General features: G+C 40.0%; 1 protein-coding gene across 1 annotated transcript; it reads right to left on the reverse strand.

Annotated features, from left to right (window-relative positions):
* Positions 1–239: 239 nt before the first annotated feature.
* On the reverse strand, positions 240–2,027 carry LOC128015692 (transcription factor HES-1-like). The gene is made up of 4 exons (XM_052599736.1): positions 1,699–2,027; positions 1,502–1,597; positions 1,302–1,389; positions 240–1,090 (listed from the first exon to the last, which is right to left on the reverse strand). The coding sequence occupies exons 1-4, from the start codon at positions 1,810–1,812 to the stop codon at positions 570–572; spliced, it is 819 nt and encodes a 272-aa protein (XP_052455696.1). The 5' UTR covers positions 1,813–2,027; the 3' UTR covers positions 240–569.
* Between the last annotated feature and the right edge of the window lie 16,478 nt (positions 2,028–18,505).

Below are 18,505 nucleotides of genomic sequence, written 5' to 3' on the forward strand. Positions count from 1 at the left end.
CGTCTTTCCAACAAAAACATAGTTACAGAAAAATACTAAAAACGATTTATTGCATGTGACTTAGGACAGCTCACTGAACGCAATGTAGATCCATGCATTCCTTCCTGAGTTTTGTGCTGCAGCATATTTAACCGAGATTTGCATGCGATATGGGCCGAGTCATAGCTTATTTTGAGGTAAGAATGAGCACAAACAGTTCACAAACTGAAAACAGAATAAAACTAACACGGAGGCAAAACTTTTATTTTTAATGCAATTTATTTATCTTCCAAAAAGAAGAAACTTGAAAGCGCATTCAACATATCTTTGGCATCACAACGTGGAAAAGATACCGCAAATATATATAGGCTATATAGAAAAAAATGCATTGAACGGAATTCAACAATACAAAACTTATTTCAATATGAACTTCTCTCCCTTTTGATCTATACAAATATAGTGCATCATCTCTTAAAACATTTTTTTATATATATACAAAAAGCACAAAAAGTAACGTTTAACAAAGAAAACAAGTGTCATTTGCCTTTGAAGAGTTTTTTTTTTTTTTTTTTTTTTTTTTTTTTCATAGTCTACCAAGGCCGCCAAACGGAATCTGACGTAACGGACGGTGCTCCCGGAGACACGGCTACCGGAACCGGTGTGCTGGAATTGTTGGCATACACTGGAATAACGGGGCCGTTTGGAGCAAAGGCAGCGCTGGGAATCAAAAAGGCGAATTGTCCGTCTGTTGCCGGCACAAGCTGGAAACCTCCGTATAATTTAGTTGCGTCAGAAGTCAAGTTGGAGGAAGCCCCGCTTTTGCAAGTGACTCCGCTAAGAGGCACGGCGTTGGCTTGCTGAGGCGCGCTGGAGATTTGAACCATTGGTTGACTGAAGGATGGATGAGGAGGCCCGCCAGGTATCTGGTGCTGTGTTGGATAATTCATGGCGTTGATTTGTGTCATGCAGCTGGCTAAGTGACCCAGCAGCCGGGTCCTGACCTCGGTGTTAACCCCTTCACAGGTGGACAGGAACCGGGTCACCTCGTTCATACATTCACTGAAACCAGCTCTGTATTTCCCAAGAACGGTGGGATCCGTGTTAAGGGCAGCTGTTGGGGAAATTATGCAAGACTTTCGGTCAAATGATTCAGAGAAGATGAACATAAAACTGTTTTGAGTCATTTCTAAAACTGCTTTCAATCCAGTCGAATTCAGTAGAGGGAAAACACGTGCAGAAAGAAACATAGCAGCCGAGTTCCTGGAAGTTCTCATAAAACTAGCCTACTTCTTTTATGATTATTCATTAGACCGGCGACTTACCGGTCATTTGTGCCCGCTGCATGTTTCTGAGATGCTTCACTGTCATCTCCAGGATGTCCGCTTTCTCGAGTTTAGAGTGCCTGGAGCTCTGTGTGAAAATCAAGATTGATTTAGATATAGCTGGCTATGAGAGGAGATAAATCAATATTCAATCCAGATGCAAATGTAAGAATCAGTCGGACTTTCAGTAGCCTACTTACATCTTTTTTTAGAGCATCCAAGATTAAGGTTTTCAGCTGACCCAAGCTTTCGTTGATTCTCGCTCTCCTTCTTTTCTCCATAATGGGTTTAGAAGACTAAAATGCAAAAGAAAAAAGTCAAATCGTCTGACTACTTTGAAACTGCATCGCTGTTTGAAAATGAACGCAGTAGCCTACATGTCAGAATCAATACAAACCTTTCTGTGCTCCGAAGCAGTTTTGGGTTTATCAGGTGTAGTGTTCATGCTCGCCGGAGTCGCGGCAACCGGAGACGAGGAGTTTTTTTCCATGATATCTGCAGGCATCTTCATTATCCTTTGGATTAAAAAAAAGGAACAAGAAAAAGAAATCCTCCTGTATCTTCTACTAGAGTGAACGTTGTACGCAGATACAGTTCCAGATATGAATGGATATCCGCACGAAGCGTCCCGAGTTCAACTGGTGCTGCAATGATGTCACAGTCTCTGATTTCACCGTTTGCCAGCGGTCTTAGCAACTGCCTTCCTCAGATTCGTGCTGGTCTTATTTATATCTCCGACTGCACGCGAACGGCTCGTGTGAAACTTCCCAAACTTTCTTTCCCACAGTAACTTTCTACCAATCAGCGTGAGGGACACGCGGCCCGAGGGGAGGATGGCTCGTGGTCGGCGCCCCTCCATTGGTTGTTTAGCGTTTGAGCGGGTGGCCAATGGCGCGCGGCCGGGTTTAGGGCACAACCGGGACTGCCTTCAATCATTCAGTTTACATATTAACACTTAAGAGCTAGTCTCCGCAAAAACACAGCAAACTTTGTAATTACAGTTCAATACACCTATATAGAGCTATTGAAATTAAGGCAACTTAAAAAATGCATACATCCTCCACATTATAGAACATTTAAGACAGGATAAAGTTTACTATTGCAATATTAATGTTAAAAGAGTAAAATAAAATGCACATGGGTTTGACTTTTACTACAACCGAAATAATATGCCTTTTTTTCGAATCAGAATGAACTTTTTACTTCATCTGTTTTACTTCCAACATTTCTTACAAGGTAGCCTACACTGTAAGCAATCATTTAACTTCACATAATGATTTCTGTCATTAGAATTAAAGCGGTTAAACATTTGCATAATCACTGCAGCCTACGTTGCGCACTACTGAAAATGAACTAAAAAAATAACTCAACGATTAAATTTAAGCTTTCAGTTTTCATGTGTTTAACTTTTTCCTTCATAAAAGTTAATTTGCCAAGGCAGCAGTGTAACTATTTCTTTAAGAGCGTCGCTGCTGTTGGCATTTTGACATAGCTGTCGACTCACGAGCGCTATTGTGAATGTGGAGCACGTGCCAGGATGTTTTATTACCTCGGTGGTTGAGGTTTGGCTGGCGGGCTAGGGGTGGCGGTGGTGGTTTACATTAGAGGGAAGGTAAATAGCAGCTGCTGTTCTAAAAGCCTGGGAAAACCACGCCCACTGAGAGCTCGACTGGGCTTATCGGAATGCGAGCCAGTGTGAAGATATTTCAGACCGAAACCGCGCACTTCACGGAGAGTGTCCTTGACCGTGTCTGACAGAAGCGGCTCTAATTAGGTCATGGTTTTATGATCCTCAGATGAGTTCGCAAACAATCTCCACAAAACACTGAATTCATTCATGCTTTTCTGCCTGTCCTTCGTCACGTCTTTATGTATGCAATGAAAACGCAAATAACAAAGTCCAAGCGCATTTTGGACGCAGTGCGCTAGACGGAAATATAGATCGTCGAATGTACAGTTTACACGATGACGTTAACATATTGCATACGTTGCCATCTATCATAAACTAAAAAAAAAAAAAAAGTGTCAGTTAGTGGTCTGTCATAATCCACTAACAGTAACAGGGAGTGTGTGGAGTGGGTTGGCAGCCCTCTGTCTCCAGCTGCTGCAGACCCCGCGACACGTGGCGCGCAAGCGGCGGGGGAAGGCGATGCTCCTGCCGGCTTTGCGCGCGTCTGCGGGACAGAGCGCCGGGGGTTCGCCTGCAGTTCATGAGAGTGATATATCATAGTGGCAGGCTGCTGAACAGTCTGCATTGTTATATGCGTTTCTAATCATATCTACTCAGATCTGCTATTAAATTCTTACTACTGAGGACACCACAGTGTTCATGTATGCGTGTTGATATTAATTAATTGCTATGGTACTAAACAATGCATTTATAATTTCAATCAGATCCATAAAACAATTACCGTTTGTTCATTGCTATTATCAGTTTTGCTTTCAATAATGAACATATTGTAAATTGTATTTGTTTGCTTTCCGTAGATGAGAGTTGGGAGTTCTATAATTTTAACCAATTAAACGTTAATGTTAATCACTGTTAAATGAGAAAACTGAAAGATAATATTATCTTATTTAACGTTATATTTATCAACAACATGCATTACAGCTGCATGGTAAAAAAAAAAAAAATGCTAGAAATATTGTGGGTGAGCAAGCGTATATTTTATTTTAGTAGCTGTTATGAATGTTTCTATTTGCATATGATTTTTAATTAAAATGCTTATGAGATGGGGGGGGGGATGTAGGGGTGGCATAACAATTATATTATACAAGTAAATTAGTGTTACAACCCACCCCACCTACTATTACAACCCACCCCAAAAGTGGGGGTAGGTTGTAACAGACAGCACCCTTTGTGCCTCACACTTATTTACACAGTTCAGGGTTAAGGAGTAGATTTCTAAACAACGTCAATTTGAAGCAGATAAATATGGGAATGCTGTATCAAAGTTTGAGACACAGAACACCAGAGTTACAGGCAAAATGTGTTACAATAAAGCAAGAAAATGAATTTTCTAGGTCTACACAATAAGTAATTACTACACAAAGTGCTCAATGTCCCGTTTGTTTACAATGCGAAACAGATTCATCGCTCTTTCTCACACTTGTAAAGGACTTGCAAAACAAATGTATTGATGTCAAGTAGACAAAGACCGGTAGATTCAGAAACCTTTAGTCTCCGCATGAGTAACTTTCTCATGCTCGTGTTGCACAAGGGATCTAGAGGCTGCATTGAATTACGGGCAGGTTGCGTTGTCCCTCCCTTTACCCCATACACCTGGATGCTTCTAGTCCTGTGTGTGTCTTTCTGTAGTGTTACCTTTTGTGATATCATGACGTTATTGTGTCTGTATGAAAAAAATAGGCTCAATGTTACAGTGTATATGAACTGCTGACGTACTGAATTGCGACAATGAAGAATAGCAGACATTACCACAATTAAGTGAATTATTGCTGTGTGAAAAGTCCGTATTATTTTGTATCACTCTGTTTCATTGGCTCTGTTATTGACATGATAGTTAAATAAATACTTTCATGTCTTAGCAAAGTCTTTATCACCGCTTCTCTCTTGCTGTCTCTCTATCTCACTCACTCACGTACACACACACACTCACACACTTCCCTCTGCAGCCCCTTTCCACCCCTCTCCTCTCTCTCTCCCTCTGTCAGAATCATATCTTTATCAAGGTCTCTCAACCATGGCTGTCCACACACAGCAATAGCGTAATCAGGGCTAAAGTACGTGAGAAAGTGGGAGATAGCATGCTCCCAAACAAGCTGAGCTGCAATCACAGAACCAGTGTAAAGTTAATGTGTAAGCCACTGATGAATACCAGCTGCCAAAGAAAAGTTGCTGTTGATGACTCGTAGGGATCTCTTGAAAGGGTCGGGCAGTCAGTAGTGAGGGTGTCAGGGTGTCAGCCTCGCTCAAGGCCTTACTGAAATGCATAATATGACATTGGCAGATATTCATATGTGTAGACAAACAGAATGTTATACTAGTGTCTTAGATGATTCTTAGTTGAGCTAAATAATGCTTAAATATAGTAAAAATTAGATAATTTTAATTGTTTAGTTTACTTACAATTCTGCAATTACAATATTCAGTCCAGGGTTCCCACACCTTGATTAACTTCAAATTCAAGGACCTTTCAAAGACTTTCCAGGTCCAATACCCTCAAATTCAAGGACTTAATGTGGGGACACATTTCAAGTAAGAGCGAGATTACACTGTGTTATCTTGTAAGATACATTGTTACAGTTTTTACTATGCAAAAAAGGTTGTTGTTTTTTTTTCATACATTTTTGGCCATATGACAGAGATCTGATATTTTATTTGTTGTATTTCTGTTTTGCATAAAACAGAAGACTATTCAGTACATCCTATACTGTATTCTAAAATGATCTGATATTTGCATTGACTTTGTTGAAAAGAGCTTAGGCTCATGTAACAAGAAGTTTTTCTTACCTCTTGGGTTTATTATCTTAACCAGCAAAGTAATTCAACATTCAATTCCAGGTGTGTCTGTGAAACATAGAGGTACCATCCTGGTAGTTTTGTGCATGCATGAATGCCATGTATATTTTGGTTTTCCAAAAAGAGGACTGTGAGGTTGGTTGGTGGTTAAAGTAGTGCCCAAAGTAGTGCAATGACCATTTCCCAAATATCAAAACTGAAAATGTCATTTCCATTCCTAAAATACATATTTTACAGTCACTGTTAAGCATATTGTTCATAAACAGCTAAAAAGCTTCCAGTAGCCCTCCTTCACAAAACATAACATCTAGCACAGTTTTATCATAGGCAGAACACAAAAATGTTTCAATAGAACCATTTTAGTCAAATTTAATTAAGCAACATTTCAAAGTAGGGCTGTGCAAAAAAATCGAATTAGATTTTCATGAGCATCTCGTCAGTAAAGGCGCTCCTGTGATTAGTAGTGTATCTCCATCACATGCGCTCAGATAAGGGTTGCCAGGTTTTCACAACAAAGCCTGCCCAGTTGCTTCTCAAAACTAGTTCAAAACTAGTCCAATCGTGTTTCCAGGGGATACCCCGATACAAATTGCAAAGGGGGATAAAATGCACTTTTTTTTTCTTTTTTTTTTTTTGGCAGGGTTGCCTTGGTAAAATTCGCATTTTAGTGTCTAAATATCACACGATTGGGATTGGGGTTGCTCCAACCGTGCTTCAGTATTGCCAAGTCTGCAGTTGTTTTTCATGTCTGTGGGTCGAGGTGACCCCAATCACAATAATGTGATATTTAGCCACTAAAATGCAAATTTTACCAAGGGAACCCTGCCAAAAAATAAGTGTATTTTATAGCCCAGAACGAAACGCGATTGGGCTTGTTTTGAGAAGCAATTGGGCAGGTTTTGTTTTGAAAACCTGACAACCCTAATTGTCAGAAATTCAGTGGGAAAGGGATTAAGAAAACAGTCCCTCACAGCGCTCTAATACAAAAACGCACTAGCGTCTGTAGAAAGTAAAAGCCCAATTCCCGACAAACTTCTTGCACAAAATAAATTCTAAAATAATTTTTTTTTTAAGATTCACTAACTTTGTATCAAAAATGAAAAATGGCACAACTAAGGTCTTATCACTTTCTTTGTTCTGTGGAACACAAACGAAGGTATTTTGAAGAAAAAATAATCAGATTTAAAGAGGTCATATGATGTGATTTCATGTTTTCCTTTGGAGTGTTAGAAAAAAGTTAAAGTCTCAAACCCAAAGAGATATTCTTTATAAAAGTGAACGTTTATCCACGTCTTCCTAAAATGCCTCATTCAAACACTTACCTACATATCTACATACAGTGTGGGAAGATTTTCATAACACTGCCCAATGTATACGCAAAGAAAGAACGCATAACTTTTATTCCTCCTGTACTGTTGCCGCTGCTGCCATGTCATGGAGACGATGTATGTATCATTGCGAAAGCCAAACTACTTTGTTTGGCCTAGTCTCAGCCACAAATATTTCATGTCTATAGACCATTGGCTGAACGTCTGATGCATACAACACAAGAAATGGAAACACTTTGGGATTTTCAAAGTCAACATCAGATTGGTTGAATTATTCAGGATTTCTGGGAGATGTGTGTGTCGCATTCTTAACTTTCTGCTTGGAAACAAATGACACCAAACCCCCTTATGTGAGAAGAAAGCCGCCATGTTTACAACTGTGAGTGTTCATCAGGATCAACTAAATGCTGGATTTTCAAAAGTATGTGAAATATGCAAGTTCATGGCATAGAATCTTTAAAATACATCCAAGAGTTTTGCACACAGTCTGTTATTGTGGGGATATTTCCAAGGCCCTAAACATGACGCGGCACAAAATGAAATGTGATTGGTTGCTTTATCTGTCAGTCATATGGCCTCTTAGACGGTCCTTGTCATTCAAAGCAGCCAAGGTTCCCAGAGCGTCAGTCTGAAGATTTGGCTATGTGAGACTATGTTTGGCCTTCCAAAAAAGGACACAACTAGAAATCAATGGTCAAGTTTTATTTACAACACATTCCAGAGCAGTACAACCCAAAAATTTTATGTGAGCAGTGCATTTTACGAAGAAAAGTTTCCTTAACCTGGTAAGGGGTGTAACTTTTCCTTCACATGTTTTTGGTATTCGGCCAGTCACAATGCATTCAATAGCTGGCCAATCAGAGCACACCACACTTTTCAGAATGATGAGCTTTATAAATTCAATTGCGTTCTAGAAAGGCGGGGCATAGAGCAACAGTAATGTATGGTATGTGGGAAATAATGTATTTTTAGAACCTTAAATTGCGTAAATACTTTGCATTACACCAAATAATGTTCTTTTTAGCAACCTCATATGACCCCTTTAAAGCCATGACAAATGTGACATTTTAAGTTCAGTATTAATTGTCAAGTAAATGACTGACCAAAAAAAGGCCATGCAAACATCCTCCATTGTTTAAATTTTACAATGCATTTGTGTATTAACTTGTGTATTTCTGTGTATTCTGTTTATCAAGAATGATTAATCTAGCCTGTAAACAAGATATAAGAAGACAACCACTTGCCGAAATAAACAATATAAAGTGTGAGAGTGTGCCAAAGTTTGTTCCAGCACTAAGACCCTTCAAGTACAGAGAAACAGGGAGAAAGGAAGCAAAATAAGAGGTGGGAGATATGAGAGAGGGGAGTGAGAGTTGCTTTGGAGACCCTCCAGCAGTCTTCCCACGAAGCAGACGCAGCAGCCAGAGCGAGTGCTGGAACATAGGCGCACAGCACACACAGCAGCAAGGCTCTAAACAGCATAGCCTCCAGGGCCTGAGGGGATCAGAGGCAGGGGCGTGATAAAGCGTCGATTCACAGCGCTCTTCATGCACATGCATACTCACACATGCGCACACCTACATGTAAAGTCCAAAACACACCTTCATGCACGCACACACAGATCACTCAGGGTCACCACCAGCCTCGCAGACATTAGCGCTCTGTTTTACTAAGCAAGGGCTGGGGAGCTTTTCAAACAGATGCCTAGCGCAGTGGTGATTCAAGCCTTTCCGGGCTCACTTCGGCTCCTGCTGTTGCTCCTGCTTCTTCTGTGGCTGGGGAGAAGTGTGTGCTTTAGGGGGGATCTTTAGTAAAGCTTAGCCAAGTTCTCTCTCCCATGGAGCGGCGTACCAGGGGCTGTGTGCCCGTGTGGAGGAGGCAGTAGAGACTGGGTCATGGGTCACTACGTGAGCATGAGTATCTGGCTGCCAGGCTCAACTGGTTTGGGTGGTGAGTGAATTAGCAAGCCTGAGGTGCTATTGCTAAAGACAACCCTTCCAACAGATACACCACACTTCCAAGCTCAAATAAATGCATGAAGCTCTTCATTGTATTGTACATTCACGCACCATGTAACATTCATTGTGTCATTTAACTTAATTTAGTCTTTCAAGTGATACTTTCTCAGACCACAAAGGTTGAAATTCTTTTCAAGTTTAAGATAAACAAAATGATAACTGTGAGCTGATAACCGATAGCTGTCTTTCTCTCACTGTTGATGGTATCTATAGAGCCCTGAAGATAAAGAAATATTCTACACACAGTGAACAAGCAATGGGCCATATTCCTTTTTGTTTACGAAAAGGATCTTGATCTTGCTGCATTTGAATTAAAAGTGAATAAACCGTCCTGTTTCCTCTTCAGGGAGTCCTATTGTTTACTGTAGATAAACTGTTGAAAGCATAGGCCCACGTTAGTTGTCTTGTATAATTATCTTTAACAGGCACTAAGAGAGTGCAAATAAACAGCAGGAGTCGTTGAACTTACCTTTAACTTCACCTCTCAATTTACATATTAAAGCCTTCATTCCGCATGCCAAAATCTTCCATGTGAGTTTTTAAATGGACTGAGCACTTGATTTTGCACATGAAGTAATAAAAGTCTATTAATGCTAGTATCTCAGCATGTAACCCTTTTTGCAGTAAATTAAGTTTTATACTTTTGGAAGAATCTGACTGTCAATATGACTTCAAAACGCTTTAAAGATCCCAAAATGCACATTGCTTTATAAAAATCTGATTATGAATGCTATTGTTTAATGTCTTTGTTTGCTCAATGTAACACCAGTGTAATTTGGCTTTTACTTTAAGAACGAAAATATTGAATACAATTTTTGTGACCTGTATTGAGTTAATCTTCATAAATTAGTTATTCTCAAATCAGATATGTACTTGGCTTTCTTGTATCGAAGCAGATGTTGAAAATGTGTAAGGGTCATGGTTGCCCCTTTACCTCAAGAAAGGTAAAGTCCCTAGATAACAGCCCCCTGGTTCATGAGCTTTGCTCCAGCAGAAGATTATAGTTTTACCCCCCACCCTCCACGGCATCCAGCCCAGCCACCTCCCCTCACTGCACCACCTTTCCCGTGGGAGTTTGCAAAGCCAGGATAACCTTGAGACCTCCGTTGGGTCTCTGCCAGGAACATTTAAGAGCTCTAACCCCCTACTAGCATGCCCACCTAGTGCACTTCTACCCCATATTCTTAACTTTTTGTCTAGTTTTACCTCTTTTTTTTTTTTTTTGGACTAATTTTTTTTTTTTTTTTTACTTTTCTTTTTGTAACCTGACTGTGAAACATCTCTCTCTTTCTCCCTCTCACACACAAACATACACCCTCACTCAAAATGCAGCCTCTCTTGCTCCCTTTCTCTCTCTATCAAGTCTTGGACAAAAAAGGGGGTAAAAAAAGCACCATTCACATGATCTCCTGTGCAGTGCACTATTATCTGTAGATTGTCGAGCTGCCAATTTCAATTTCGCCGCCCTATTATCAGGCCTTGAAATAAACGCCTCATTTGAAAAGTAGAAATCAAACTGTCTCTACAGGAGGGATGACTGACGTTGATTGCAAACTAACTATTTGGTGCCAGGCTCCACTTTGTGCGGCTTTTGTCTCTCTCTGCTTTTTTCCCTCAGCTTCACGGCTGTCATATTCCTTTAGTACTGGAAAAGGTCAAGTGGCACTGTCTGAAAGATCTGAGGAACTGGAATCGATTCAGCGTCTCTTTCTCCGCCCCAGTCTTGTCACCGTAGGTTTACAAATTTTCATTTCTTTTAAGTTTTTCCATTTCTTTTTAAGGTTCTAAAGCATTCTTATTAAATATACTTCAAAGTTATCCGAAGACTGATTCATTTTTGAAATGAGAATATAACAGGATTGTTTATATCAAGCTGTTACCAATTAAGTAATTTCAAAATATCTAAAAGTTACATAAATAATAATAAAAATAATTATAATAATAATACTTTTTAAATTAAATTAATATTTAATTGAACAGCTAAAGTGAATAAATTGAGTGAGTTATTTTCAGCGAGTCAGTCAAAATTGTTCACAAATATGATTGGATTGATTCATTCAAATAGTCTGAATCAAAACCATTTTTACTTCCTATTTCACTTTCTACTATCAATTTTAAAATTCCTACAAATGTTTTGGCAACATCATGGATAAATATTGGCCAATAAATAGTTTTATTAACTGTTATTCTTTTTTTAAAGCAGTTGCTGAAAATGATTCAATTTTGATCTATGTTGATACGCTGGCATGGACACAAAGTCTTTCAAAACATCTCACTGCTCTCTCTCTATCCAGTAGGCACTCACAAGTTCCCATGACATCACATGCCGCCTTTGAGTTCCTGGCCTGTTGCTCATTGTAGCCTAGGCTATTCATTGTGTCTCCCACAGAAACACTCACATACACACACACACACATGACCTCATCGCTGGCACATTCTCCCCAGGTTTCACCTTGCACCTCCCAATCACATTCCCTTTTCCCTCTGGCCGTCTTAACACTGAATTTGGCCTCTTAGTCTCACTCCACCCATTCAAGGTCCATTGTCTCCCCCTGGACAAAGTGGCTAGTTTAGCCCCGCTGAAGCATCAACTTTCACCCTCAGAACTTACAGTCCCATTGCTGGTACTAGACTGATAGCTGGGAACTTATAATTGGTTTCAATTGTAGTTTCACCCATAAAATGGTTTAAACTTGAAGCAATTTGACTTGCAAGCATACAGATTATCATAAGTTACTATGCTCTATTCATTCTGACCAGAAATGTACAATTTAGGTCCACAAAAACATTACTGGTAACAGTTGCATATAAAATAAATGGCATGTTTATTAATACACAAAGAGTTGGAATTTGTTTGCATCACTGGCCTGCTTCTTAATTTGCATTGCATAATCACATAATCATAATGTCATTAATGGAATTCATCCTTTAAGGTGAGATACCTGTCACTTTAAACCTTTTGGCTGTGCTTTTTGTTAAAACAAGCTCACTACCGGTGTTCCAATCATGGCTATCCCTTCTTCTTTGTATAAATATAATTGTATGTTGTACTGATTTTGCCTCAGGCACCCCTTGTATGAAATTTTAGCTTTTTCTGTTCATGCTTTTCCTGCAGAGCTTTAATGTATGGATGCCTCTTTCTGTAATACAAAAATTAAAAAGCTAATTGTGAATTTTTATGTAACAATTCTAATGTTTTTAGTAGAACCTCATGCATCTCACAATTCTGACTTCTTTTCTTAGATTTCTGACTGTATTTCACATACAGTACATTCACGCACAGAGTTCTCAGCTGTCCGTCATTTGGTATTACTGCAAAAGGTCAGCATTACTGTAAGGTCAGCATTAGGTCAAAGGTTCAGTATGCTGTTAGTAGTAACCCCTGTCTTCTTATCCCATGTCCTGAAGCAAGAAATAACTAGATTAAAGCACAGATCTCTGACAGATCAGTCTGGATAACAACATCTGTCAAATTGGGTTCTTCCGTAGATAAGTAGGAGCTCCCTATCTCAAAGACCATCACGAATCCCCCTTCTAGTCATACATAAATCACACCCCCTTTCCCTACAGGTTGTTATTGGCCAGATTCCCCTCTTGCTTACACTTGGTGAATTATTTATTTTTTGGTAAACAAGAAGTTGTGCTCTACGTGATATTGAGTCTCCTGAGTATATTTTCATGCTTTGCAGGAATCAAGGAACTAACTGGAAATTTAATTAGTGAGAAATAAATGTGTAACTGTGGTTATTTATGTATTTAAATACATAAATAACCACACTCCCCCATATATTGGCCAATTATACCCTTTAGGAAAATTGGTAATCCTGGTCCGATCCAGTCTGACTGTCTCTGGCCAGATGCATCCATTGCTCTCTTATTCTATCGTTTCTTCATTTTACTCCTACCCACCCCAACCCACTTTTAGTTTTTTTCCTTCTGTCCTCTTAAGTAACTTTAATTGTCCTGGGAAAGTCATGGTTGGCCCCCAGGGCACAAAGCTCTGGTTTCTACTGAATGTTCCACTGAGGGGATTATGAGCAGCCATGGGCAGCCATGATTTAAGAAGTTGTGACAGAAGGGGCATGATTTGAGTGAAGTTAGGAAGCAATATGGAAACATCAAGATGTTTCTTTTATCACTTTTTATATTCATCGGGATTCTATTGTACTTCAAATAAATGCTGCTCTTTAGAAATGTCTATTCATAATAGATTTCAGGAAAAAAAATAATAATAATAAATAAATGCCACAGTTTCCACAAAAAGTTTTTTAGGCAGCACAAATATTTTCAACACTGATAATAATAAGACATGTTTCTTTAGCTCCAAATGAGTAAAGGATCATGTGACTCTGAACACTAGAGTAATGGCTGCCAAAAAAATCCACTTTGCCATTACAGGAATATATATATTTTTTTTAATATATTAAAATAGAAAATAGTCATTCTAGATTGTAATGATATTTCACAATATGTGTTTTTACTTTTATTTTATCAAATGTGCCTAAGTGAGCAAAGAGACTTATTTCAATAAACATTACTTCTTTCAAACACTCCACTCTATACAAGTAACTTGATATTCACTTTTACATGATTGGTGAAGCATGTCTGGTGACTGCTCCTGATCAGATGTGCAAAGTGAATTGCTTGAAGTCTTTGACAGAGTGTTTCTATTTACATCACAAGTCAGCTCTTTCAAAACATTTCATTAATTCTGTGTGTTGGTGATCTGTGTTTGTAGTTGATGTATTTACAGTGTTTGTGCGCATGTGTGTGAGTGTTCTTCAAGGGTTACTGAAGGGATCGGATGAGGCCTGAGTTCAGGTTGGCTCATGTCTGGGAGAAAATAGGAGACTAGAAAGAAATGAAAAGTAAGAATAGAGAATGAGAACGGTGCACCGAAGGAAAAGAGTGTTCTTCAGCAGCAAGTCAGATCATAACAGAGATCAGCCATGAGCAAAAGCTCCATTCCATCGTGCTCTCTGCATCCCGTCCCGCGCTGGGCTCCAGACAGCCTGCAGGGCCCCCCACGCAGACAAGCAGGAGCTCAGCTCTGAGAAGGAGGGAGAGAGAAAGGAACAAATCATGGGCGCAGCCGAGCATCATGCAACAATGTGTGTGGGTAGTACTATGAGCATGTGTGTGCTTTAAAGTGTGTGTGTGTGTGTCTGTGATGTGGTTAAATTGACTTCAAGTTGCAAAGTGCCTGTAACATCTGTGATCTGCATACAGGCATGCTTTTTTCACTTGTTAATTTGTTCCTTTGTCTATTTATTTGTTCCTTCTATTTTTTCCTCTTTCTTTCTTTGTTCTTTCATTCCTTTCGTGTGAAAGGAGAACATGGAGAGTATTGATCCTCCCCAGCTGTGGAGGCAACCGTAGCTTCTGGAGGAGACAGAATGGCAGAGAGATCTTGACCCAGAGTCTCATCAGCTCTCCCTGTATTCACCTTCACTCTGCTGCAGCCCGCAGCACACTCTACAAGACAACCTGTCATATTCCCACACTCATCGTCCTCCTCCTTCACTCTAGAAAGGGGGAATGAACAGATTGATTGTAGGGGTGCTTCTCCTGTGGAGAGCAGGGGATGGCACATTGTGGAGAAGAGATACTGTTTTATTGAGAAAGTGTACTGATGATTGAAAAGGTTTGGGTTCTAGGCTTATGTCATGGCTGTCAGGTCCATGCAATGCTGACAGGCCGGAGCCTTTTTACCCCAACCCCACAGCACCCCCCACACCCCCATCCCCCAGCACATGTTTGGCAGTGCAGTGTGCAGAGTGTGGGAAAGGGCGGCCCAGGCACGCGCCAGATAAGATCACACAACAAACTGCCGGGGCCTCTCCAGGGAGTGCCACGCATGCTTTCAGAAGCAAACAGGCTCCCACTGGCACGTAGAGAGGGCCCCCCAGGGCCTGGACACACACGCACATACACTGGCCCACTGTTGTAGGGGCCCTTGAGAAGAGGAACAAGTATGTCATCTCTCATTTCCTGTCCATTTCCCAGCTTCTCGGTGTGAGTCATTTTGGTTAGCAAGTCCAAGCATTTTTCATTCACTGTTTATCTTTGAATGGTTCTTTTGACTGTTGTTCTGTTTGTTGACCTCTTTTACATTTGTTGACATTTACGTTCAATCATTTGCCAGATGCTTTTATTCAAAGCGACTTAAAGTTGAGGAATAAAACAAGTGATGAACCATAAGATGACAATAAACAAAAGAAGTGCCAGACTTCCTGTCCTGATCTATTTGAAGGGTTTCCTTTTCTTTTTACACTCTTGATTTTAATTCAATACTAAAGTATAATGAAGTATAGATAAAGTAGAAAGTAAAAAATATTTCAGGGTAAATGTCCAGTGTAATTTAGCAAACATTTATGTGTTCTGTATTTTTTTTTTCTTTTTTTTTTGTATATTAAAGTATCACACTATTATCAAATGCAATTAAAGCTTTCTTCCGTGCAAAATCTGAAGTTGAAGTGTTGAAGTGTAGATGGTAAATAGTAGAGTGTCCAAACTGTACAATTATGAGGTTCCATGATGATCATAAATTATAAACAATGAAGCAGTTTGCTGTATTTTCAACGATTCACTGTTATTATAGAATGCGTTATAGTATGATGTGTAAAATTGACGGGGGGAGAAATCAATCCATCTGCCCGTAGTATTCTTCCATCTCTTCTCATCCACAGTCTCACAACTCATATATTTTCACCCTTTCTATCAAGCTATGTGTTGTGTTATGCTACCTCACCATCCTTCTCAAGACACAAGCAACACAGTTACTGCTACATTTTACAACCATTTCGTCTGATTTATGTAATTCATATTTATTCCGTTTTTAAATGCTACTTAGTATGTTTTTAGGCATCTGCATCTGGGAAGCCGCCGTGAAATGTTGGTGAATGTTTCCCTGGTGTCTTCTTTGTGAATGTCTAAATACTCCTTCAAAACAGAATTAGGAGGCAGAGGTCAAGAGAGATAGCCTACTCTTATCCCAGAGCTACACGCTTTCTTTCTCCATCTCTTTTTCACATAGACAAGGAGCTCACTCATACAAAGTAAGTTTGAGAAGCTATTCTCCCAGGTACTTTCTCCTTATGGCAAACTCTGCACACCCACACACAACTACTTGTGAAGATACACACAGGCCAAAATAAAGACCAACACACAGACTGACATGCACATATACAAGGAGTTACTTATTATCAAATATAAATACTTACTCAGGGCACACACAGTTTGAGCATTCTCATGCTTGATTCTTCCTGGCATGTCGGAATAGATTTCCTGCCCTTTTAGAAAATATTTACATAAGTTTGGATAGGGGTCAGATTGGTGAAAACAAAATAGCCAATTCTTTCCGTCAAAGACAGCTGCCCACATAGCAAGATCTTTAGACAATTCTATGCTTGTATATGCATTAAAGAGACCGACCAAAGTGGGAAAAAAAAATGTTTTCCAGTAAAACTATCTAACCTTAATTCTTAAATCAAAATACATTTACTTGAGATGCAAAATCACATAGATATTAAGTCTTGTTTTCAAACAAAATTATCAAAATTAAGTGATTTTATCCTCTAAAAAGAACATATATCTGCCAATGGGGTAAGAAAAATTATTTCATTTTTTCTTTGAATTGAGTTGCATCTTTGCATGACATCAAAGTACCGCAAGAGCGATAAGAAAGCAGATGACTCTTTATGCTTGTGAATTGCTTGTGGTACTTTGATGTCATATGCCGAACGCTCTGCGCAGCATCAATGCATCTCAAACAAGTCAAATACTACAGCGAGAATGAAAGTTACGCCTTCTTTCTTTGCGTATACAGTTGTGCGGTGCCATGCAAATCCTCCCACACAATGACGTAGACGTGGGGGCATGTTTGAACGAGCCTTTTTATGAAGATTTGGCTGAGCGTTCACTTTAATAAAGAATATCTCTTTAGGTTTAAGACTTTAATCTTCGCGACTTTATGGATCTTCTGTAAGCACAAACAGCTTTTAGCACTCCAACGACAACGGAAATCCTGAAATAGCATCATATGACCCCTTATGAACTAACAAATAACAACAATCAATAAGACTGACTGTCACTGCGATGCTTGGTTTGAGAAATGTTGGGTCTACTCTAATGGGTGATCCTATGCAGTGTAATTGGGGAGATCAAACGGGAACCTTCATTAGCAGAATTCAAGGGGCCACTAATCCACCATGTTCACACACACCGGGAGAACAGAACGGATGGGGTTGATGAGGGTGTAATTGTGCGGAGGGGGTGCACCGTCTGGCGCCCGCATCAATGAGCAAAACATCTCACCCATAGATCAAAGACCCTCAACATCTCTTATCCATCCTGGGAGAAAGAGAAGAAAAGCAGGGAGAGCTAGTGCTTCTTGTGACTGGTACAGGGTAATCCGCCTTGTGCTTAGACGAGTCTGGGGCTTATGGCTAAAACATTCATACTTATTTTACTGTAATAGTACGGTAATGCTGAAGGTTTCCTCACTCATTCTCTTTGATCCTAAAAGAGGCAGAAGCAAAAGGCGCAATGGAAAGGAGAAGATCTCTTGAGTGTGATGACAGGAGGTTTGACAAAAGCGGCTAATTATCCAAGAAGATACTGTATCAGAGGTAAGAAAGGGCTACAGCCCCTTCCATCGTTTTCTGCCTTTGTTGCTGTTTTGGGGCACAGGGAATTAGCACCAAGCTGATTTCCAACCCTCTTTTACATTTTTCTCTCAGGGCTAGGCTTGCCCGGTCATCTGGAGATGTTTTCATCTTGACCCTGACCAGAGGCAGGGGGCGTTCAGGAGCCTCGCTTAATTGCCAATTTGTGATTCAGTTGAGCCCCATTGCAGACAGGCACTCAAGTAAGAAATGATTTGGCCCCCTTTCATCAACTGCCCCACCCTGACACCCGCCCAACTTTTTACTCCCTTCCTGCTTGGGTGTCTTCTTCCAGTTTCTCTTTTTCCCCCTCTTGTCGTCTCTTAACCCATGTTTTAAATCAAAGCTAATGGGTGGTCTTTCGTCTGTGAAGGCAGTTTTTGGTTTCCCAAGCCCTGCTTTTTTTCCGTGCTGAGATTCTAATTGCCAAGAGGATGACCTCCTCGTTCCTTTAAAATCACACCATGCAGAACGTTTATTTAGGAGACACAGGGGAGAGGAAGAGGCAGGGCCACGTGGCTTTGGCTGTCACTTCAAAGCCTGTTCATAGAGAGGAGGAGGGAAGAAGCTATGGACAAAGATTGCACGGGAGAAACCGAAAACAGCACAACCGTGGCATTACAAGATCAGCAATTCTACTGCAGTTCACTGACTTTTCATCGAAAGCACATCATTTATGTTGATTTATTGAAGATTTGGTCAAAAAGCG

The sequence above is a fragment of the Carassius gibelio genome, chromosome A6 (assembly GCF_023724105.1).
Source record: "Carassius gibelio isolate Cgi1373 ecotype wild population from Czech Republic chromosome A6, carGib1.2-hapl.c, whole genome shotgun sequence".
NCBI lineage: Eukaryota > Metazoa > Chordata > Actinopteri > Cypriniformes > Cyprinidae > Carassius > Carassius gibelio.